Below are 24,749 nucleotides of genomic sequence, written 5' to 3' on the forward strand. Positions count from 1 at the left end.
GTAACCAACAAAATTTGATATTAATGAATGTTTATTGAAAAAGCAATAATAATAACAATCTGAGCATTACACAGATCCTTTAATTATATATATATATAGTCCCAGAAAAATGCAATTACAATAACAATAAATACTTTATATTCCTTGGTCCCTCAAGTAGCTGAGATAGTTGAACTATTTTCATTAGTTTATATTACATAAACATCATTAATAAACACATGCATAAATATTTCCATTTATCTTCCTGCCCCTTACTTTGCTATTTTCTTCTTTTATGACCATGATGTCTTTCTTCATCCCTGAAATAAAAAGACATTATAAGCTTCTAAAGTCAATTTCAAAAAATAAAAAAATTAATGATTCAGTACAGACAGATCATTTATCATTCAAACTTACTAAAAACAATAACAAAAATAGAAAATATCTATAGGTATATTCAGCTAACTTGCCCAGGAATACAAAAGATCACAATATTATTGATTAAATATTAATGTGAACAACTCTAAGCTGAGTAAAGGGTCCCAAAACATTAGTCAATTTAACTGAATAATAGTTATAGACATATAGGAACTATATCAAGGATAGGAAATGAAAGAACTTCAGTGAGTTCAGGAGTGGGGAGCAGATAAGAGGTTTCAAGAATCTGTTTGACTCTCATGTTAGGGGATCAAAGTCCTAAAGACTAAGAACTAGGAAAGGGGTTTGAGATAAAAAGGATTTAATTCAGCTAAGATAAGGGTACCTATTAAACTTCATGAAGCAGAATCAAATAGGAAGAGGCAAGTTTATATCTGAGACATGGGGACCCAACTCTTTTTTTTTTTTTTTTGCAGGGCAAAGGGGTTAAGTGGCTTGCCCAAGGCCACACAGCTAAGTAATTATTAAGTGTCTGAGGCTGGATTTGAACTCAGGTACTCCTGATACCAGGGCTGGTGTTCTATCCATTGCACCACCTAGCTGCCCCAGGACCCAACTCTTAAAAGGAAACTTTTTTTATGAGAACCAAAGGAAAGGACAGACTGTAGCAGTCTGAGATATAGTATATTTAAATATCTGAGAAAAAGATTCTGCCAGCTTTACAAGTTTGCACATAACAGATTTTATTGTTTTCAACAAAAAACAGGTCATATGGGTTTTTTCTTGTTTCTAACAAGGGAAAAGCAACCTTGTGCTTTAAGTTAAACTGTGGTCAGCATTTAGAACATAAAATAATATGTACATGTATATGTATGTATGTATGCCAGTGTGGGTGTATGTACATATATATTCATATATAAATAATGGTAAGGCAAACAAAGATTTTAAGTATAGATTTTTAATATTTTCTGCTCCACATCTTATGAGGCAACTATGAACTTTTTTGATTTTTGGAGTAGTCAAAGTTATAGAATCAACTCTCTATAAGTCATGATAATGGTTAGAAACAGAGACATGAACATCAAAACTTCAAATAATCAAATCTATTCCCTACCACTGAAAATCTGAGTTTAAGTATAACTAGTATCTTCCAGGAATTGTTTTAATGAATCCATGGGAATACAGAAATTATTCTTTTCATTTTTTACCTGACCCTGCAACCCATTCCATTTCAGAAACAGCTTGCTGAATTTAGCCCTGTACTATGGCAATGGTATCAAACTCAAATAGAAATGGGTCAGTAAACTAGACATTAAGGATCCCTAGTTTTCAAAGCCATTTTTATCAACTGTGTTTGTTTTATTATAAATTACCCAAATACACTGTATTCTGGTTTGGGTCACACCTGAGTGTTGTGGGTCATTTGGGGGCCAAATGTTTGATGAATATATTTTGTTACCCTTTTTAGTTAATAAAATGGAAATAATATTGAATTCCTCTGTTCTGTTCTTGATTATTGTTTATTCATGGGATTCTTTTGCCCAGAGGCACACAGCTAATAAGAATCTGAGGATGGATTTGAACTCAGGTCTTCCTGGCTGTGGGCACAGTAAGCACAGAACTCTATCTACTGTGCCCATAGTTGCCAGGTGGCAGTAGTTCATATTCCAGTAGTGGATAAGGTAGGATTAACAATGATTACAATTTACAAGAACAGCATTTAAACTTACCTATCTCTCTTTCTTCTTGAGTCCCTATCTCTCTCTTTCTCCTTACTTCTTTTTCGTTTACGTGGGCTCCGACTTCTATCTCTTCTATGTCTTGAGTGGTCAGCATCTTTATGGCTTTCCCCAGACTGTCGTGAATCTACTGAAGCTGATCGTCTTTCTTCTTTTCTGCAAAGTAAACAGAGATTCTTAAGCAGGTACTTTTCCTTCCCTTTTTTTTTTAAGATTTTTGCAAGGCAAATGGGGTTAAGTGGCTTGCCCAAGGCCACACAGCTAGGTAATTATTAAGTGTCTGAGACCGGATTTGAACCCAGGTACTCCTGACTCCAGGGCCAGTGCTTTATCCACTGCGACACCTTAGCCGCCCCTCCTTCCCTCTTCTTTATGCAAGAGGAACCTATACCAAACACATGCGAAATATTTTAAACAATGAAATCTCAAAGTAATGCAATTTACTCCAGAGTAGAATTCAAAATCAAAAAGGGTTTTCTTACACTCCTCTTCTGAGAGGTTAGAACTGAAAGAAACAGTTGGTGATCCTACGGCAGAGACTGAAGAGTATTATATGGGAGTATACTAGAAAAAAATCTTATTGTAATAACAAAAAACATTTTAAAACAAATTATTTTAAATGGTTCTGAAAATTCTAGAATTATGGCAAACTTTATGAATTTATCAGGACATGTTCAGAAAAGAACATTTTGACAGTGCCAAGAAAATGATGTACACACCTTGCTGAAGATTTTGCTGGGTTAGAAGCATTTTCAGTATCATCCTCTACTTGTTCCACTTCCTCCTGCCAATGGCTGCTGAGCTCTGCCATGTGCACACTGATCACATCTCTAATCACCTGGGGAGGGAAAGAATATGGGAGGGTGCTCATTGCAAATGAGAAAATACAGACAATTAAGGGGTTCATATGCAAAATATGAAATTATTCAATTATTTCACAAGTTTTTATTCTGATCCAACTGAAAATTCTTTGATAATAGGGATCATCTATCTATTTCTTTTGGGGGGTTTTTTGCAAGGTAATGGGGTTAAGTGACCTGCCCAAGGTCACACAGCTAGGTAATTATTAAGTGTCTGAGGCTGGATTTGAACTCAGGTCCTCTTGACTCCAGGACTATGCTCTATCCACTGCGCCACCTAGCTGCTCCTCATCTATTTATTTCTTTCATATCCCATCTTTCTCAATCTCCTTCAACTAGTGTTTAGTAATTCTGAAACTGCAGCTAGCAAATTGGTAAAGAGTCCATTTTTCCCCCTTCTGTGTAACAAAGTAAGGTTTTTAGGGAAGATAAGAAGGTACACTGAAGTTGAGAAAGGAAGGCTGGAGAAGGAGGAGAAAATAGAGAAAATAAATTCAGAGCTGGAGGTGTTTCATAAAGATTAGTTAATGAGGTCATGTTCTCAGCATTAGAGAAAGTTGGCATGTTAGAAAGTATACAGACAAACTAGAAGGGCTAAGAGGTCAAGGGTGAAGCTTAAATGGTTAGCTGACAGAAATGGTGAATCACTAGAAGTGAAATAATTAGTAGTTTTAAGAAGAAAACAAGATTGAAAGTAGTTCATAAAACTAAGTGAAAGAGAATGAAATCAGGAAAAAAATAAACATATTAGCCTATTTTATGTACCCAGCACTGTTAAAACATGATACATATGAAATTTTAAAATACTTCATGTTCTCAAAGAGATTATAATACAGTTAATGAAAAATTACATTAAACGAATGATTTATGGGGCGGCTAGGTGGCGTAGTGGATAAAGCACCGGTCTTGGAGTCAGGAGTACCTGGGTTCAAATCCGGTCTCAGACACTTAATAATTACCTAGCTGTGTGGCTTTGGGCAAGCCACTTAACCCCATTTGCCTTGCAAAAATCAAAAAAAAAGAAAAAAGAAAAAAAAGAATGATTTATGTGGTTTGGACTATATCTACAATACATAACAAGTCAATCAAAAACATTTTTTATTAATCATCTAATGGGTGCAAGGTATTGGGGGGGATACAAAAACATAAAAATAATATAGTCTCTGATCTCATGGAGATTACAATTAAACAGGAAAGAAAGGATACACATACAAGTAAGACATAAAGCAAAATGTGTTAAGGGCAAAGGAGATTAAGTACACAAAATATTAAAAGAAAACTTGAGAGTAAGATCCCTTTTTTGAGGGGGGGAATGTAGTCACAACTGACTGAAGTGGAACCTGAGCTGGATCATAAAAGAAAAGGATTTATGGAAATAGAAAAATAGATACATATATTCCAAACATGGGAAGAATATTGGTGCAGAGAGCAGAAAGCTTGTCAGGAATGTGGAATGCCAAGACAATAACATGAAATAAAGTTAAAAAGTTAGGTAAAAGTCAGTCAATAGAAGACCTTAACTACCAGGATGTGTCTCCTGTAGGGAATATTTTTGAGCAAGATGGTCAGATGAGTATTGGAAAGATGATTTAGGAGTTGCATGTAGAGTAGATACAAGAGGCAGTAAAACTAATTAGGCATTTGTAATACTAGTTCAGGTTAAAGATATGAAGGTCAGAACTAGGATGAGACAAAAATTATGGAAACAAACTGGACAACTCAATGGATTTGACAGTAGAGGGAAGAATTAAAGATACTTATACTCACTGTATAAACAGTGAGAAACGTAACACCATAAACAGAAACTGAAAAGCTGGGAGGACAGACAAGTCTAGAGTGATTATTCCATTCTGAACATACTTTTTGTCTGATGTGCTGTCAGGACATACAAAGAGAAATGTTCTAGCAGCCAGATGGAAATGGAGTACTAGAGCTTGAGGATAAAATTAGGGCTAGATATTTGGAAGTTATTTGGAAGTAACTGAGGCCATGGAAGTGTCTGAGACTTGCAAAGGAAAGATACAGAGAAGAAAAAGGACCAAGGACCCCTGAGGGACACCTACTCTTGGGGGCAGGAGGAAAAGGGACCAGCCAAGAGACAGAGATAGGTAGGAAAAAGTCAAGATTATGATAAGGTCTGAGAAACTACTGTTTTTGTGAAAACAAAAAAACTACAAAATAGGCATCCATTATTTGGGGAATGGCTACCCCAAAATTGCAGCATGGCCAGACATGATTTTAGCAGTTTATGTATAAAGAGTAGATACTTAGGACAGGGACACTAGGTAGCTATTATACCTGTTCAAGTTAGAGATAATGAATTAAATTACTACGTGGTAAAAACCAACAATATTTTGAAAAGAGGTAATCTTTAATGACCTTAAGGTGGTTTCAATAAATAGAAGAAAAAATCAGATTATAGAAAGCTGAGGAGTAAATGGTGGGAAACATGGTACAGTGGGAAGAGTCTTTGATTAGTAATTAAAAAAGACTGGTTCAAATCCTATTCTTGCAGCTAGGTGTCGTGGTGGAGAATGCTGTTCTTGAAATCAAGTAGACTAGAATTCCAATCTTGACACCTACAAACATTTACTAGTTGTATGACCTTGGGCAAGTCTCTTATCCTATTAAGTCTTTCCTTTCTATACAATGGCAATAATAATAATAATAATAACATCTACCTCACAATAGATGATCAAGTAAGATAATTCACATTAAAGCACTTAACAAACCTTAAAAGTATATTATGTTCAAATCTGGCCTCAGACATTTAATGATTACCTAGCTGTGTGGCCCTGGGCAAGCCACTTAACCCCATTGCCTTGCAAAAAAAAGAACCTTAAGAAAGTATATTATGGTCAAAGGATATGCAAAACAATTCTTGAACAAGGAAATCAAAGCTATCTATAGTCATATGAAAAAATTTCTTTAGATCATTATTGATTAGAGAAATGCAAATTAAAGCATCTTTGGGGTACCACCTCACACCTCTCAGATTGGCCAATATGACCTGAAAGGAAAATTACCATGATTGGAGGGGATGTGGGAAATCTGGAACACTAATGAATTGCTGGTGGATTTGTGAACTAATCCAACCTTTCTGGAGAGCAATTTGGAATTATGCCCAAAGGGCAATTAAAATGTGCATACCCTTTGTATTCCTGAGGAGATCATGAAAAAGGGTAAAAATCCCACATGTACAAAAATATCCATAGCAGCTCTGCTTGAAGTGACAAAGAACTGGAAATTGAAGGGCTCATCAATTGCGGGATGGCTGAACAAAATGTGGTATATGCATGTGATGGAACACTATTGTACTATGAGAAATCACAAGGGATGGGATTTCAGAAAAGCCCCAAGAGTTGTATGAATTGATGATGAGTGAGGTGAGCAGAACCAAAAGAACACTGTACACACCAATAACAACATGGGAAAATGATCAACCTTGATGGACTTGCTTATTACCCTATCAGTGCAATAATCAGGGACAATTTTAGGGGAGAATACCATCTGTATCCAGAAAAGGAACTGTGAAGTTTAAATGAAGACTAAAGATTATCATCTTCAACATTTTTTAGGTTTTGGTTTTTTTTTTTGCTAGGCAATGTAGTTAAGTGGCTTGTCCAAGGCCACACAGCTAGGTAATTTGTAAGTGTCTGAGGTGGGATTGGAACCCAGGTACTCCTGACTCCAGGGCCGGTGCTTTATCCACTGGGACACCTAGCTGCCCCATCACCTTCAATTTTTAAAAGTGGATTTAGGCATTATGTAATTTTGCTATCTCTAATGTTTTCTTTCTTCCCTTTGAATCTGTTCTTTTTCTCACAACACATTCAATTTTGATCTATGTATATCATGGATGCAAATGTAAAGACTGCATCAGACTACCTCCTATTGGGAGGAGGGAAGTAGAAAAAAACTGTAAAATGCAAAACTTATAAAAAATGATTGGTGGAAACAAATAAAATATTTATAATGAAAAACTGTATATTATGAATGCTAGCAGCTATTATTTTTATTAGTTTGTTCCTTTTCCTCCTTCTCCCCATGTATGGGAATCCCTTAAAGGTCAATCTTTTCTTTCGCTATACTCTGTTTTGGAAATCTTAAGAAACTTCTACATGTTTAGTTATTGCATCTTTGCAAATGACTTTCAAACATTCAATTTACTATTAACTTAGTTCAACTCACTCCCTTGTTCCTGAGAAAGTTATTTACCCTCTCTGGGTCCCAGTAACTCATGTAAGATGAGCTGTAAGATAGCCTCTAAGGTTACTTTTTAGTTCTGATGTTACTAAAATAAATAGAAGCAGAAAAAAAAAAGCCACTCCCTCAAAAAATTGAGAGTGAAAGATAATTCACTCTTTCCCCATCTACTCCACTTCATTAGCATCTGCTGCTAGGACTGCTTTTGACTCCTAGATGTCCACTTCAGGATAAGTTCATCACTTCTAAATTGATCCCTTGGTTGACCACACCTCAGTCTCTTCCTCCCTCTGACTGGAGGGCTGGAGAGCAAAGTATCAAACTTGTCCCCATCTTCAGCTCATTCCATTTTGTGTCTGCTCTGCCTATTTTCAACTCCTCACTTTCCTGCCTCCTTTAGTGTGATATCTTCCCTTTTGGACTGTAAGCTCCTTGAAGGCAGAGATTGTCTCTTTTTTTAATCAACTGAACTTAGCACAGTATGGTACATATCATAAGCACTTTATTGTTTATTGGACTGGATGAAAAAAAGATACTGGATGACAGCTTAAGGGAGTGGAAGAAGTGGATCTGGCTATTTGCTTTGTTTTTAGGCTCTAGGTGACAAGCTCTTTGTTAAGTAGTATGTAAGGAGGAAGAGAAAAATGATAAATTAAAGATGGAATACAGGGGAAAAATAAATATGGAGGACTTATTGGCAAAGAGGATCATCTCTTCTTGTGGGACAAGGAGAAGATTAATGAAGACATGGAAAGATTCTGAGGAACAGATGAAAGGATATGAAGGGACTCATGAGAGTTGCAGTTTTCCAAAGAGAAAACTCCCTCTACACTGTTTCATACATTCTGAAAACCCATTCCCAAGAGGCGGCTAGGTGGTGTAGTGGATAAAGCACCAGCCTTGGAGTCAGGAGTACCTGGGTTCAAATCCGGTCTCAGACCCTTAATAATTACCTAGCTGTGTGGCCTTGGGCAAGCCACTTAACCCCATTTGTCTTGCAAAAACTTAAAAAAAAAAAAAAGCCCATTCCCTGCTAAAGGGTGGTTTTTTTTGTGGCAAAAGATGCTACCTGCCTGTTTCAACTACATTTTTACACACTCCAAAAAATCCCAGTAAAATCTTGAGATCCCATGGAGAGTTTAAAAAGGAGGGACTTAAAGCAAACAAATCATTTTCTGGTCAGCACTTACTTCAGTATAAGACTTTTTTGTTATATGAACATTCTTTGCTCTATAGGACTGACGTCGTCTTTTATAATCTCTCATTTCCGCCAGAATTTCAAGATGAGATTTTGGACCCTTTTGACTATCATCTAAGAATGAAACACAATGATTATATATCAACATACCTTTCAAAAAAATCAGCATTCATAGTACACCATCAAATGACATTTCAACTGCAGTATACATGTTGGAAGGAAAAAGTTTCTGCCTTAAATAAACAGGTCAAGTAGCAGTGAAGTTAGAAGACGAAGACAAGCTCTTGCATTAAAGGGGGGCTGGGGAAAAAGGAAGGGATTCGGGTTCATGAAGCTCATTTAGTTTAGTAAAGCAAATACATACATAGAATTTTACCAATCAAGAAGTTGTATTATTTTAGCTCATTTTAAAGAAGTTTTTTAATGACTATATATATATATATATAATCTTAATATAATCTTAATACTATACCAAATAACAAATATTTAAAATCACAATATTTATCTCAAACCTTGATTGACTTTAGCAGCCAGGTCTACAAAAAGGTCACTGTCATTTTCAGTGATATGAGACCTGGACCTCTGTTTCTTTGTCTCTTCAAGGACATAATCAAAGATGGCATGACGATCAGCTTGGGTCAGGTCACAGATGAAACGCTTGTGATTCTGGGGTACTTCAATAGGCACTGAAGTATAAATTCCTAGAACAGAAACACAGCAACAAGAAAACTATGTGAGACAATGTAGAATAAAACTTTTGACTGATATCAATGCATAAATGACATAAAAATGCAACATATTAATAAAATCAAGACACCATGACAAATATTCCTCATCGACTTCTGAATACTTAAAACATGTATTTATGTAGTCTATTATCTTAAATGTGCTATGTCCATAGTGAAGTTTGCTTATTCACAATAGCAGTGAAGATAGATCCTTGCAGTGATAAGACAGCAATCATAGCAAAAGGCTTACCAATGTCTTTGAAAATTCCTCAGATGCTTTTGACATTGCTACTATGTAGTTTCAAAATGACTCATAACAGAAAGTGTCTGCCTTGTCAAAATAAAACATACCAATAATACATACCAAACATATCAAAATCCAGAGGGCTTTGAGAAAGAAATGGCATATTCTGAGTTGGTTAATAAGTTTCATGTACATCTACATTAGCCTCTTCAGTTCTAAAAAGAAATTATTCAAATGAGGGCTAGGGAAACAGAAACATTTCCTGCATGAACAGGAAACTCATTAACAACTCAAATTTTTAAATCATGAATAGAAGATAAAACCAAAGGCAGTATCAGAGAATAAGCTGGCATAGCAGTCTCAGAAGAATTCCATCAGGAGAACTAAAGCTAAGAGTGATAAATTCCTGCAATTAATTCTAAAGACAAAAAATAAGTGATTCTTTAGAATTGAAAAAGGGTTATAGGTCTTTCCTACTACAGATACTGGTCCTTTTCTACAGAAAAGTTATGTAGTTAATAAAGAGCTATTTTGATCAAAAAGAAAGAGGGTTATAACTGGATTAAAATGACAGTGGAGGATAGGGGAGAAGGGGGAGAGGGGAGTGGAATGATGGTCAAAGAAAAGAGGACTGAACTAATCAGTTCATTTCATTTTCTTTGGGATAGAAAAAATGGGACTAGGAAGTAGAAACCTAAAATAAATGAAGAATCATTGTCCTCAATGAGTTCATTTTACTATCTCTGGCCAAAGAAGTTTCAAGTACGCTAAAAAAACTGGTAGATATGTAGGGTGAACTACTCTGCTGGCTCATTGCCCAGACCATATGCTGTACCTGGGAACAGATCTGAGCCTCCATTCTAGGTACTTTTCTCTCTCCACCACCTGGTACAGTGACCTCAGCAGACTCTATGGATTTAACACCTCACCTGTCTCTTTGCAGAAGATTCACAGACCCATATATAGATCTATGGTTTCTCCTCTGAGTTCTAATACTACAGCACCAATTGCCTACTGGGCATTTCAAACTGGATGTCCCATTGGCATCTTAAAGTCAACATATCCAAAACAGAACTTTCTCTCAAAAACTCACCCCTCTCTTCTAAACTTCTCCTTATCAATTGAGAGTACTACCTTTCTTCCAGTCTCCAAGGCTCCTAATCTCATCAGCTTCAATGCCTCCTCCTTCATCCCATACATCCAATCATTTGCCAAATCTTGTCCTTTCTGTATCCACAATCTCTCTCAAATTTGTCCACTTTTTTAACACATCTGCCACCCTAGTTCAGACCTTCATCACTTCTCTCCTGGACTAGTCCAATAGCCTCCTAATAGATCTATTTGTTTCAAGTCTTCTCTTCCTCCTTCCCCAAACTAACCTCCACAGTTGACAAAGTGCTTTTTTTAAGCACAAGCCTGACTTCTTCCCAACCTCATCATAAACTATGGCTCTTCTTACACTTCAAGGCTCCAATCAAGTTGGCTTGCTCTCTGTTCCTCATATCACTCTACCTTGTGTTTGCATTGGCCATACCCTATGCCTGGAATGCAAACTTCTCTTCATCTAGCCTCCAAGAATTCTTCCCTTCCTTTAACATTCAGGTCAAGCATCACTTTTTATATGAAGTTTTTCCTCCCTCTCTATCAGTTCTGTAAAGACTTATGTACATGTAATCTCCTCTGATGGAACAAGAATTACTTGAAGGAAAGGGCTCTTTCTATCCTCAGCACTGTCCCCATATAATAGTTCATCATGGACAGTAAAAGATGAAGCAGAATTCAGAAGAGAAAAAAGTCCCAATTTTAAAAAGGGGAAAGGACCACATCTGTATTCTCTATAGGGAAACAGCAATGACTAAAAATCTTGCATGAGTCAGATCAGACTAATAACTAGACTAGTAACTAGTAATACTATAAACAAAGACTTTAATTTGAGTAAGGCATTTATATATCAGAATTTTGGAAAAAATGAAGATAAATGGACAAAACAACATCATAGTTCATTTGGAACTGACTGGAGGGCAGGACCAAAGGAGCAGTCATTAATGAATCAAGGTTAATTGGGTTTGTCCTTAGCTTTCCTGACCAGCTCTTTCTGAAGTACATATTAATACTAATCTCATAAGACTGAAACATCATTCTGTTACCTGCTCTCAGCTTAGTTCCCACATTTTCTTTATTTGTTTGAATTTAAATTGGTTGAAAATTTCCTTGTTTATTCACTCTGGTCTTCTTACACAACTTCTTCAAGTTGTATTTAATTTTCTTTTTTCTCTTCAGAATGTTATTTTATCTTTCTAATCCTTTCCTTCAGCCCATTGAAAGTTCCTTTTCTAAAATCGTAAGATCATGCCTGGCTTTCTTCCCTATTATTTCCACCTCGGCAACCAGTTCTTCCTTGTTGTTGACAATCAGATCCAAAGTAGCAGTTCCCTTTATTGGGTCCTTCACCGTTTTAAGAATGAAATTACCATTAAAGTAAATTTAAAAATTATTAGCTGCTCTGCTTTGGACAGAAACAGAGATCTAGCAGTCACGTGTATAATTAAAATCTTCCACTACTATTATTTCACAAGTCACCAAGCTTCAGGCTTATAATCTCCTTCCTCTATTTGTTCATGAGGAAAAATACAATCTCATTACAGTATCACTCGTATGTTCTTCACACCATGTTTCCCTTTTCTAGTTCTTGGGTTTTCTCAGGGGTATTTCTTTATATTTCACTTAAAATGCTAAATAAATGCTATTTTTTAATTAAATAATATCACTACTCCTTCCCCATTCCACCAATCAACACATTCCCTCACTCTATTTGCATATCCTATTCCTTATAAATAAAGAATACTCTTCTACAATCATGTTCTAGTATCAGTCTGGTCCCATCAAGCTTCAGAGATACAGATGACTCCAAATGTACCTCCTTATGTTAGGATTTCTAATTTAATCTAATAGCTATCTATTCTTGTACACAGATATGAGGCCAGTGGTTTAATTGATGACTGAGATATTTTGCTTCCTGAACATAAAGTTCTACACTGGCATTTAAAAAAATCAACTTTACAAAAAAAAATGAGAAGACATAGCTGAACAACATTTTCTGTGGAAAAAAATAAAGGGTCAACTGCAAACTCAATGAGACAACAGTGTGACACAGCAACTAAAAAAGTGAATTCTATCTTGGGCTGCATTATTGATAGGCACATTGTTCAGAACAAGGGAAGAGAATCATTCTGCTACACTCTACCCTGGTGTTCAGTTCTGGGTGCCAATTTTGGGAAAGAGAAAAGCAGGACCAGAAGAATAACCAATGTGATGAAAGAATGAGAGAACATACAATTGAAGGATCAGTTAAATAAACTGCTGGTGTCAGTCAGAAGAAGAGATTTCTTACAAAGAATGATAACTGTCTTCAAGTATCTGAAGGATTGTCAAAGAGAAGGACTAAACTTACTTTGCTCTTCCCAGAACACAGAATGAAGCATAATGGGTAGATATTGCAGAGAGGCCTAATGTAAATAAAAATTTTCTAACAATTAGAACTGTTTAAAAACAAAATGGGTCTCTTTGGAAGGCAGTAAGTTCCTCCTCACCAAAGCGCTTCAGGTACAGACTATATGATCACTTGTTGGTAACTAGTATAGATGGGACCTTTGGTCAGGTAAGAGTTAACCTAAAGGACCATTCAGAACCTGTGATATGTAAGTCAGTGTGGGAAGTACATGAAATTTGCTATATATAGTTCCTCAGATTACATTCCAGAATTTTCTAGGCCAACAATAAAACAACAAAATTTATGTCAGAGTCTTCTTACATTAGTCACCATGTAGGCATCCTCAAAAAAAAGTAAATACCAAATTAATTCAAAACCAGTAAATATCAATGTCTTGCAACTTCCCATTTGCAAACACTTGCAACTTTCCAAACCAATTTATTAATGAAAAACATGAATAGGCACAGTACCTGGAAGGAACAAATTAACAATTGAGCAGAGGTATTTAAGGATTTGGGACTCTCAAAATAATCATATGATTACAGATAAAGTAATACAATTACATTCTTTCCAGACTTCATCATTAACAGTTTTCAAATTGCATTGGTTATATAATACAACATATACCAGGTATTACTACAGAATGATCTTAATCATCACTGGGTTGACCAAAGGGAATGCAATTTTATCTTAATGTCCTAACTCATGATACAATGCCAAGTCATTGGTTCTTCCCTGACTTATTTGGGTAAGAAGCAATCTCAGTGACACATTAAACACAAAAAGTAGAGGTGAAAAGAATATCTGATAAATTAAACACCCTATCATATCTATTTATCTACTGCTCAAGGGTTTGACTAACTAAGTTTTCTCTGTTTTATGTCAATAAATTATAAATAGGCATGAGAAAGAAGTTTTTTGGCAAGGCAATGGGGTTAAGTGACTTGCCCAAGATCACACAGCTAGATAAATATTAAGTGTCTGAAACCAGATTTTAACTGAAGTCCTCCTGACTCCAGGGCCAGTGCTCTATCCACTGTGCCACCCAGCTGCCCCTAAAGAATCATTTCACATATATATATATATATATAATAACATAAAAAATGAGTTAGCCCTGTCTATTTGAGGTAAGAGTAATGAAAATTAAGGGAAAGTAACACAGAAAAATGTGACAAATGCTTTTATAATCAGCTTTGCCCAAATGTTCACCATTCTTAAAAACAGAAACATAATTCACTCTTTAATGCGGCTAGGAGGTGTAATTTCTTTCATACTGAAATAGTGAAGTGAGGAGGGGAAAGAATGCTAATATTTCTTTTCCTCTGAATTAAACAAAATTCAAGTTAAATACACAATGTCCTGTAGCCCATCAAAATAAATCTTAGTAACATGTTGATACTTTTGAAAGGATATCTGCAAAAAGGATACTGAAAATCTTTTAATAGGAAGTACAATGATGTTCCTAATTCCTCCTTATACTCACCCCAATTACTGAAAGAGAAGAAGGGGGAAAAATTATTTACTATAAACTGCATTTAATTCAAAATAATGTATTACATATAAATACATCACATTTCTGAAAAAGAAAAAATATGAAGTGCCCCTATAGAAAGCCAAAACACACATTAATATTATTTACATTGAAACATAACAGTATACTGGAGATTACACTTGAATGTTATATCTAGGTGGCTTCTGCCAACCCTCAACTTTCTTTTACTAACCCACAGTTAGCATTTAATTCTCAAGCTTCTTTTCCAAAATATTATGGCACAAATAAATATCCTACAAAGTTTAGTAATTAATACACAGCATGATATATTAGAAATAGGAAAAAGGTCAGAGAATCAAATATTTGGCATTACAAGGGACTTTGGAGATCATCTAGTACAACCCTCCTTATTTTTCAGTTGAGGGAGAGAAGTCATTAGGGGTTAAATGATATATTCAAAGTCACAGAAATAGTGCTGTAGAGCCAAGACTTAAAAGCAGGACTGCTGGCTTTGCAGCAATATTCTTTCCACTCTATTACACAATGAAATTAATCTCATCCTTCAGTATTTGGCTTCAGTTCTGTCATCTATAAAATGGGGATAATACTATCTGTTTATTCAGAAGGGTGCTTTGAGGGTCAAAATGAGAATTTAAATGAAAGCGCTTAGAAATACAAGTTACATATAAATGTAAGGTGAGAGTATGATCATTACTATATGTGTCAAGTATAAGAATATTTCTAGAAATACTGAATTGAAGAACTAAAGGAAGCTCAAAGATCATCTCTTCCTTTACAGAAGTAGAAAAATTAAAACAAAGAGAATGTCACCATCATAGAATCCTTTATTTAGCCTGTTAAATATGATAAAACATTTAAAAGCATGAATAGCACCAATGTGTGTTTAGAGTATATAGTTTATAAATATATATAGATGGTAAATTCCACGAATTTTAAGTCAATTATGATTGAATTAACCTAACCTATAGTTAGGTTAGAGCAACACCTAGAGGTGAAGAATCATACTTCATTAAACTTCTCTCGGGTAGGCTTGTTTCTTCAGAAAGCACAAAGTCAGAGGAATGTGACTTTGGGAATCAGAAAAACTAGGTTCTAATCACAACAAAGCCATTAATGATGTAATCTTAAACAAATGATTTAAACACAAAGTGCCCTAATTTCTTCATCTGTCAAACAACTGTAATACTGTCTCTCCTTCATACATCTCAGGAATTTCATGAGAGATTCTCTAATTCTACTAGACAGTATTAGCTCAAAAAACTTACTATTGCTCTATATTTTAAAATGTCAGATTAAAGGGGCTTGAATCAAGTTAACATAGGCCTTCCTATGAGTAATTTAAATTTTCTTCCTCACAAAGACTCAAAGATCTAATTATTACTGGTCTTCTTTCATGGAGAAAGGGAGGTATTAAAATTCATATCACATTTAAAGTCTATAAAGTGCTTTAAAATGTCACTTTATTCAAACATTAGAATAACCTTATGAGACAGGTATTATTATTAATCTCCATGTTCCAGATACCAAAACTGAAGCTCAGAGAAGCTAAATGAAGTGAGGATGGCTATGTAGTTATTTCAATATCAAGAGTGGAATATGATTCCAGCCTCCTGATTTGAAGTCTACCATAATTCTCTCTATTGCTTCTCCTAGTACCACTGCATTTGAAATCCTAGGACTTATTATTTGTTTGATTTTTTTTTTAGGAAAATGCCTTAACCTTTCTCTTCCTCATCTATAAAATGAGAGGGTTAAATTAAATTATCTTTAAGGACCCTCCATAATGATTCTATGAAAAAAGATATAAAAATACTTTTCATTTACAAATCTTAAAGATAACTGTGCATAACTTATCAAAACAAATATACTGGAATTTCAAAAATAAAGCCAGACATAGGAATTAACTTCAATTAAATAGTTCAAATTAAGGTAAAATCAATTTCTTTTACCTTTTGGCCAATAAATTAAAATCAAAACCTTTAATACATCAAGAGAAACTAATTTTGATGTCTTAACCTTGATTCTGGTCTCTGAGCATTGTTCAAACTTTTAACTATCACTGACAACTTCCTAACAATGTGACTATCATAGCCACCACAAATGGTCAGGAATGCCATTGTACCTCCACCAGAAATCTCTTTAGCGCCTTACTTCAATCAATTAATTAATTAACTAGTTAGTTCCTATGTCTGCTTCTGAGTGAACACCTTTTCCCTTAGTGGAAATTAAGGAAGTTATTTCTAATTTTTACTGCATACTTAAGAAATGTTGGTATTGATTAGCCATAATCATTAAATTCTAAGAAGTCAATTGCTATGAGTTATCTAAGTAATGACTCATCAGATATTAAATAAGGGAGTTGAAGGAAGCTGGTAACTTAGGACACTCACTGAGGTCATTTATGTCAATTATATCTGCTCTGCAAATGAGTTGACTTAGAGGCATCCTATACACAGGAAGGAAAACAGGAATTTAGTGGCCCAAAAAGGAGTGTGAATGTTGAAACAAAAAGAGACAAAAAAAATCTGTTGTCAGACTGACCTGATGTGAAATAAATAGGTCTTAAGGAAAGAAAGACTAGTTTAGAATTACAGAAGAGGAAGCCAAGTATCACTAAAGGACAGTATCACTTGTGGCTATGATTCTGATAAAATGAGATCAAACAAAGTCAGTGTTAAACATTGAGTGTTCAATTTCCAGGGGCCTAGAAACTTCCAGGAAAGGGAAAGCACAAAGGAAAGAAAAACATCTTTAAAAATTAAGAAAGTAATAATGCTTTATTCATGTAGGAAACTAGGGACCAGACAAGAATTTAGAAAGATTAGAGCAAGTCTAAGGTTGAAACCTGGTGCAGTTTAGTACTAAAGCACCCACATAAGGAGACAAGACTAGAAACCAATTCTAGTTAGGACTATGAACCCCACTAAATCTAAAAGCAGGGCCAACTTGAGTCTAAATTGGTTAGAGTTGAGTAACTTTGCTCAAGTGCAAAGGCAGTTAGGTGGCACAGTGGATAGAGTGCTGAGCCCAGAGTCAGGAACACATCTCCAGAGTTCAAGTCTGACCTTAGACATTTACTAGCTGTGTGACCCTGGGTACTACCTCAGTTTCCTCATCTGCCAAATGAGCTGAAGAAGGAAATGCCAAACCTCTCCAGTATCTTTGCCAAGAAAATCCCAAATAGGGTCACATAGAGTTGGATGCATTAGAGAAAAAATAACTAAGACATTACCCTTGACCTTAGTGAACTTAAAATACAGAAAACATGATCCACATATAAACATGCAATAGTATAATGTAGAATGAAGTTTGATAGAAGCTCAGGAGACATACAAAGAAGAAGAAAAACGAGAGAATCAAGGAAAGCTTCAAAGAGAAGATGGCATTTGAAATGGATCTCTATCTACCCTGATTTAGTACAACTCCAGATAAAAGGTACTGTTAGCAGCAAAACAAATGAGTTCTGGGGTTCTAGGAGAGCCAACCAAGAAATAAGAAGTCAGCAGAAATGAGCTGGAAATAGCTATGAAGGTGATATTTTCCTGTCTTAGAGGAATGCCTCTGCTGTTTACCAAAATGAAATTCAATTCAATACAAATTTATCTGGGATCTCATCCAAAAGAGTTATTTTATAATATGTTAAAATGAACCTACTTACAAGGCAGTCTAACTTAGAAAGCGATACTTCTATCTCAAAAAAAAACCCTCCAACTCTTTATCTTCCCAGAATTTTGAAAATAATTTTACTACAACAAGAACTTATAAAATTTGATTTATTTAGTATAGTATTAGAGAGAGGCTATGCTATACTAAGATGATCATAGATCTAAAATGAAACAGAAATCAAGATTAACATTTCAGAAATAAAACTTACACTTTGCTCACCTCATATTCTTTCCACATGACTTATTTTGAAGAAAATTGCAATTCTGGTTACATGTACAAAAAAATAATTTATTTGCCCCCATGGCAAAATAAGACAAATAAAAGCTTTAATGACAATAGTTCATGTGTCAGTAGCTTACTCAATTAAGCCAGGTATGTCACTTACTTTGACTATAAACATCACTATCTCTTCCACTTGAAGCCCTAGCTTGTTTAAGTATCTGCAACTGTAAATTCTTATCTGCAAAAAAAGCATAAAGAAATTGTCAAAAGGCTTAATCACTTTATGAAATTATGTACAGCTTTCTTTTGTTGAAAACCTAACTTCATAATTCACATAGAAATTAAAAAAAATTAAATACTATATTTAGCATAGTTCAGTTTTAGAAGTCTCCATTTTCTGTTTCTTCTACTTCTCATGCATGGAGACAAACAGACCCTCTAGAAGTCAAAAGCAAAAATTCTCTCTAAAATTTATCTAATATGAATGGTGTTGAAATCAGTCATGTCAGTGTTCAAGTGTTTAAAAACCATTTATGGAATTGTTCCATCACACATGCAGCAAGAGTAGCTCTACATGCCAATTGTGAATATGTGCTAACAATCTTTGTTACCCGACTCACATCATCAGGTAGTGCTGAAGTACTATTTTTTCAGGAAGGAAAGGTATGGTCTCCCAAACCACAGAAAACATTTGTACAAGGTAAAGACTATCAGACTGCATTCTGTGGGGGGTAGGGAGGGAAGCAAAATTGGGGGGGGGGGGTGGAATTGCAAAATTCAAAAAGCAATAAAAAAATTTGTGTAAAGTATCTGTCATAAATAAGAAAATGTGTTCTCCAAACCATGAACTAAAAAATCAGGTAGACCATCCATTCATTCATTCCATTTTCCCATAAGGGAAAAAGATTTCTATGTGACTGGTATACTTATATATGGAAATAATTTTGTTTTAAAAACAAACTGATCACTTAATACCTACCCAGGTGAACCACAGGTATCTTTGCATTTTCATAGAAAAAAGCAGAATCATACATTTCATCCTAAACATTAAAAACAAAGTAAAATACTTATAAAAATGTTTTTCTTGAGTATCAGAAACTTTTACAATAAGGTTTTTATAAAAATGCAAATGTTAGTTTGGTATGATTAAATTATCTTTCTATAATAATCTGAGAATTGGGCAAGCATTAGTATCAATAAGGGCAAATAAGGTGCTACTAATAAACTGTAAAATTATTTTTGAAAGAGTAACAAAATAAATTGTTCATGAGGGATGAAAAGCTCAACCTAAAAATCTCACACTTCTTATTTAAAACAGTTATCTATTTTTTGACAATAAAATTCAATTTTTTTAATCAAATAAAGTATTTAGAATTTCATACTGCACAAAACAATTATATAGAACATATATATACACAGAGATCTACATATAATATACATATATATATGTGGTACCTCTTCCTCTTTTGTATAATCCAGTTTCCTGAGCCTACAAGATGCCATGTGCCTCACCAAAGATGATTTTGGCATATGATGATTAGAATCATATGGGCATACCACAGTTTCATTCTGCAAAGAAAATAATTATAATCACAGAATTTAGAGATGAAAGTTAAGTAACTTGTTCCATAGCATGCAGCCAGTTATTGTAAGAGCTTAGGTTAGAAGAGAAGTTTCTGACCTCTAGTGCTGTCTACTATAGCTATGCTTTCTTAAACACTAAGTTTTTTTTGTTTTTTTTCTTCTTAGATTTTTGCAGGGCAAATGGGGTTAAGTGGCTTGCCCAAGGCCACACAGCTAGGTAATTAATTGCCTGAGTCCAGATTTGAACTCAGGTACTCCCGACTCCAGGGCCGGTGCTCTATCCACTGCGCCACTTAGTCACCCCCTAAACACTAAGTTTTAATAAAAAAATTTCTACAGATTAATATACAGTATTACAGAAAAAGACCATTGAGACTCAACAATTCTTCCATCATGATGAAATGGAAACTTCCAAGTCCAGGCACTATGATAGAATGAGAAGAGTCTTGATGAGTACTCAAACATGGATTCTAGATCTAGTTAAGCAACAAATTTAAACTGAGTCTCAGTTTTCCAATTTCTAAATTGAAAAGTTTCAGTTAAACCCTCTAGATAAAAAATTTTATGATTCTATGATTCCATTCTTTCTGACCAAACTTATTGTAAGGATCATTAAAGGTCATCATTGCTAGCTGTAAACCTAGCAACTCTCAAGAGCACCTGTTAATTTAACAAATATAACCATTTACTTGTAGGGGAGGCAAGTTAGTGTCTATTATCATAATATGGGGTGAAAAATGGATTTGGAAATGGGTTTTCCTTTGGTACTATTCAGTGACATTCATATTAATAAATCATTTCCTTCTCCTTTGAAAGAAAAACAATGTCCCCAGATTGTAACAGTCAACTGAAAAACTTCACCATATTTTTCATATAAAGTTTAAAAACTATGATTATGCTTGATAAAAAAGTGAAACGTTACGTGTAAATCAAGAATTTTAAATATACTGGAAAGGTGATTTAAAGGAAACTAGCAAGTCATTATCATAAAATACAAATATATAGAACACTTTCTTTAACATTGAGAAGATTCTTCAAATGTTATCAGGAATAATAGCTCACTATCCCATCAAAGTTTGCAAAATATCCTCTCCACAGCTCCAAGAGTAGATGTTTCAAAGTCTTATTTCCGTTTCACAAATTAGGGAACCAAGGTTCAGAAGGGTTAAATGACTTGGCTAAGGATCAAATCAATTCAATAAACATTTATTAAATTACTACTATGTACTAGGCACTGTGCTAAGAACTGGGGATACAAAAAAGAGACAAGAGGCAGTCCTTGCCCTCTGGGAGCTTACAATCCAATGGGAGATACATCAAAGAAATATATACAAAGCAAGCTATATACAGTGTCTGACTTTATGACTCCTCTTTAAGGTGGCAAAGATAATGGAGCAGTTTGACATTTCCTTCTCCAGTTTATTTGATAGATGAGGACACCAAGGCAAGCAGGGTTAAGTGATTTGCCAGGGTCATACAGCTAATATCTGAGGATACAGGAAGAACAGAAAAAAAAACAGGCAGAAGAAAAGCAATGGACTTAAAGTAGGGGTTGAAGAGACTAAGTTATGAAGGATTTTTGAATGCCAGAGCATTTTGTTTTTTGCTCCTGAAGCAACAGGGAGACATTGGGGTTTATTGAGTGGCAGGTGATATGGTAGACCTGAATTTCAGGAAATTCATTTTGGTGGATGAATGGAGAATTCAGGTCAGAGTCTGAATCCAAACAGAGATCTCTTCCAGACTTCCAAGTCTGTCCATACAATGAAGTTAAATTATTTGCCCAAAGTCAGGCATTTTGCTGGTGACATAGCTAGTGCCTTTTTGGTGAATTTTCCTATACAGCAACTGTATCTTGGGAAATCTAGAAGGACAGACAAAAGACAAAAGGGGGGCTTTGACATTTCTTTTTGTTCCCCATTTCCTCCACATTTCTACCCCTCGTTTAGTCTTATTAACCCTAGGACTCCTCCTCCTTCAAAATGCCAAGAAATGAATCAACTCACTCATCTAGCAGGTGATGCAGGAGACCAAAGGGTTAGACTTGGAACGAAGCAGATCCCTGAGTTTGAGTCTTGCCCCCTTATTTGTACTAGCTGGGTGCACCTTAACCTTGGTCTCAACTTTCTCATGCATAAGATGGTTAATAACATCAGATTAGTTAATATCACCTTTCTCAGATAAAACACAAGGAAAGCACTCTGCAAATTTTAAAGGTTTATAAAAATATATATTTATATATATATTTATTTATCCATCTATAACAAATGCTTCATCTAACTATATATTTATTCATCTACAACAAATGCTTCTATCTAGCTATATATATAGTTATCCATCTATAACAAATACTTCTATCTATATCTATTTATCACCTATAATAAATGCATCTATCTATATCTATTTATCCATCTATAACAAATGCTTCTATCTATCTATATATCCATCTATAACAAATGCTTCTATCTATTTATCCATCTATAATAAATGCTTCTATCTATATCTATTTATCCAACTATAACAAATGCTCCTATCTATATATATACATATTTGTCCATCTATAACAAATGCTTCCATTTATCCATCTATAACAAATGCTTCTGTCTATATATATATATATCCATCTATCACAAATGCTTCTATCTATATATATATGCATCTATAACAAATGCTTCTATCTATATATATCCATCTATAACAAATGCTTCTATTTATCCATCTATAACAAATGCTTCCATCTATCTATTTATCCATCTATAACAAATGCTATCTATCTATATCTATATATTTATCTATAACAAATGCTTCTATCAATCTATCTACATATATTATCTATAACAAATGCTTCTATCTACCTATATATAATATATATTTACCCATCTATATATATAATATATATATTTACCCATCTATCTATATATAATATATATTTACCCATCTATATATATAATATATATATTTACCCATCTATCTATATATAATATATATTTACCCATCTATAACAAATGCTTCCCTCTATCTATATATAATATATATTTGCCCATCTATAGCAAATGCTTCCCTCTATATATAATACATATTTGCCCAGCTATAACAAATGCTTCCATCTATCCATCTATAATATATATTTATCCATCTATAACAAGCGCTTCCTGGTATTACATATTCCCCGACAGGGACGCGGCGCTGCAGGCGCGTCGAGTAGCCAAGCCCGACCCAGCAAGGCCAGGCGCTGGGCCTAAGGCCCAGAGGTCCAGCCTGCAGGGGCAGGGCCCACTCTCCCTGGCCCATTCCCATTGGCTCTTTGGCTCACGTGAGCAGAGCGGCGCCGCCCGCCGACGGAAGAGGAGAGGCCGATTTCTTCATCTCCCTCAGACACACGAGAAAGCGCCACCCGCGTGTCAATAGGGGCCCGGGAACGAACAACAACCCGCCTGAGTTCTCTGTTGTTTCCATTCCGCATTTCTGCTCCCGAGAGGTACACCAGGAAATGAAGCAAAGAGTCACCCCCCCCCCGAAAGCTGATGGAACAACCCGGAAGGCCCCGCCCCCGGCCGCGGGCCGGCGCCTTAACCTGCTCCTGCTCCTCGCCGTCTCCTTCCCCGGGATCCAGCTGGTCGAGACTCCAGCCTAGAGAAGCCGTCACCTCCTCCAGCGTCTTGTAGCAGGCCTCCACGAAGTGGCCCAGCTCCTGCCGCAGGTGCTGCCGTTCTTCCAGCGGCGGGGGCCCAGCGCTCGGCGTCAGCGCCATGGCCGCGCTCTGGCAGAACCAGCCGCCGCCGGGCGCGCAAGGGCGGCTGGGTCGTCCAGAAGGAGGCGGGGAGAACTTGTCGCCCACGTGACTGGGAGAGCCAATGAGGAGGCGGCGACGGCTCCGGAGGGGAAAGCGTCTGGAAGATGAATGAGTCCATCAGGCCTCCCGGCAGCGGGGGAGGGGCGCCTGCGGCCCCCGGGCCGCCCGCAGCTCGCTGCCCGCCCGCGCTTTTCCGTCTACTCCATCCCAGAGAAAGATCAAATCAACTCAGACTGAAACGAGGGGGAGGTTTGCTAAAGACTGCAAAGTCTGCTGTTTGTTCTCTCCTGCCCGGCTCGAGGAAGGGCCAGGTGCAGCCTGATAACAAGGTGTCTGAGAAGGGCCCGGCCTTGGGCCAGGCCCCCTGTGTCTCAGCTGCCTGTCCTCGCTCACCTGTCGGCGAGGTGCAGGAATTACCGAGACCAGAACCCCCGCCCCCGGGGGCGGCTCCTTCACCTGACTCCAGGAGCTTTCCTTGGCAAGGACGCTGGGATAGTTTTTCATTTCTTTCTCCAGGGGACTAAGGCAGATAGAGGTTAAGTCACCACGAGTGAATGTCAGAGGATTTGAACTCAGGTCTAATTAACTCCAGGCCCAGCTCTCTATCCAGTGGGTCACCTAGCTGCCTCTCTAATCTTTAGGTGGTTGTATTTTATGGGGGGGGAGGGGAACCTTCAAGTATGTGCATTTGCAAAATAATAGGAATAAACTAGTTAACAAGTTTACCAGGTTTATATCCATATACTTATAATATATATATATATATATAAAACATTCGCATAAATATTTCATGTAGTTATCCACAGTCATTGAGAGGGTTATTACTCCCACTCTACCACTAAGAAGCAGCCCCTATGGCGATGCAGCTTGGTAGATGCTACAAGCAGATGCTGTAACCTTAGCCATGGAATGATCCAGAAAGGAAAATATCCCCCCCCCCCAAAGCATTAGGCACTACCAAATAGTTCAACAGTAAATCTAGTATGATTTTATCAGTGTAAATGACTTTAAAAAGGTATTACTATCTGCTGAACCTTTCCTACTAACAGAAACCTTCCTCCTGTATTGCAAATTCTTTGAAAACAGGGACTATTTTACTTTTCTAGTTGTATTTCCAGCACTTAACATAAGGGCTTTAGAAATGGGCTA

General features: G+C 36.1%; 1 protein-coding gene across 1 annotated transcript; it reads right to left on the reverse strand.

The window, feature by feature from the left end:
* On the reverse strand, positions 1 to 23,590 carry SNRNP48 (small nuclear ribonucleoprotein U11/U12 subunit 48). The gene is made up of 9 exons (XM_074208204.1): positions 23,382 to 23,590; positions 19,679 to 19,792; positions 19,203 to 19,263; positions 18,387 to 18,461; positions 8,873 to 9,061; positions 8,353 to 8,474; positions 2,816 to 2,934; positions 2,088 to 2,252; positions 1 to 299 (listed from the first exon to the last, which is right to left on the reverse strand). The coding sequence occupies exons 1-9, from the start codon at positions 23,556 to 23,558 to the stop codon at positions 260 to 262; spliced, it is 1,062 nt and encodes a 353-aa protein (XP_074064305.1). The 5' UTR covers positions 23,559 to 23,590; the 3' UTR covers positions 1 to 259.
* Between the last annotated feature and the right edge of the window lie 1,159 nt (positions 23,591 to 24,749).

This window comes from Macrotis lagotis, chromosome X (genome assembly GCF_037893015.1).
Source record: "Macrotis lagotis isolate mMagLag1 chromosome X, bilby.v1.9.chrom.fasta, whole genome shotgun sequence".
Classification (NCBI taxonomy): domain Eukaryota; kingdom Metazoa; phylum Chordata; class Mammalia; order Peramelemorphia; family Peramelidae; genus Macrotis; species Macrotis lagotis.

Excerpts from the sequence above, each read along its gene's own strand:
- SNRNP48 (XM_074208204.1), bottom strand. The coding sequence starts at position 23,558 with ATGGCGCTGACGCCGAGCGCTGGGCCCCCGCCGCTGGAAGAACGGCAG. Across the intron at positions 18,462-19,202 it reads GATACCTGTGGTTCACCTGG|ATAAGAATTTACAGTTGCAG; the intron begins GTAGGTATTAAG and ends CTTTTTTTGCAG. Across the intron at positions 2,935-8,352 it reads CAAAAAAGTCTTATACTGAA|GTGATTAGAGATGTGATCAG; the intron begins GTAAGTGCTGAC and ends TTCCCTCCCCAG.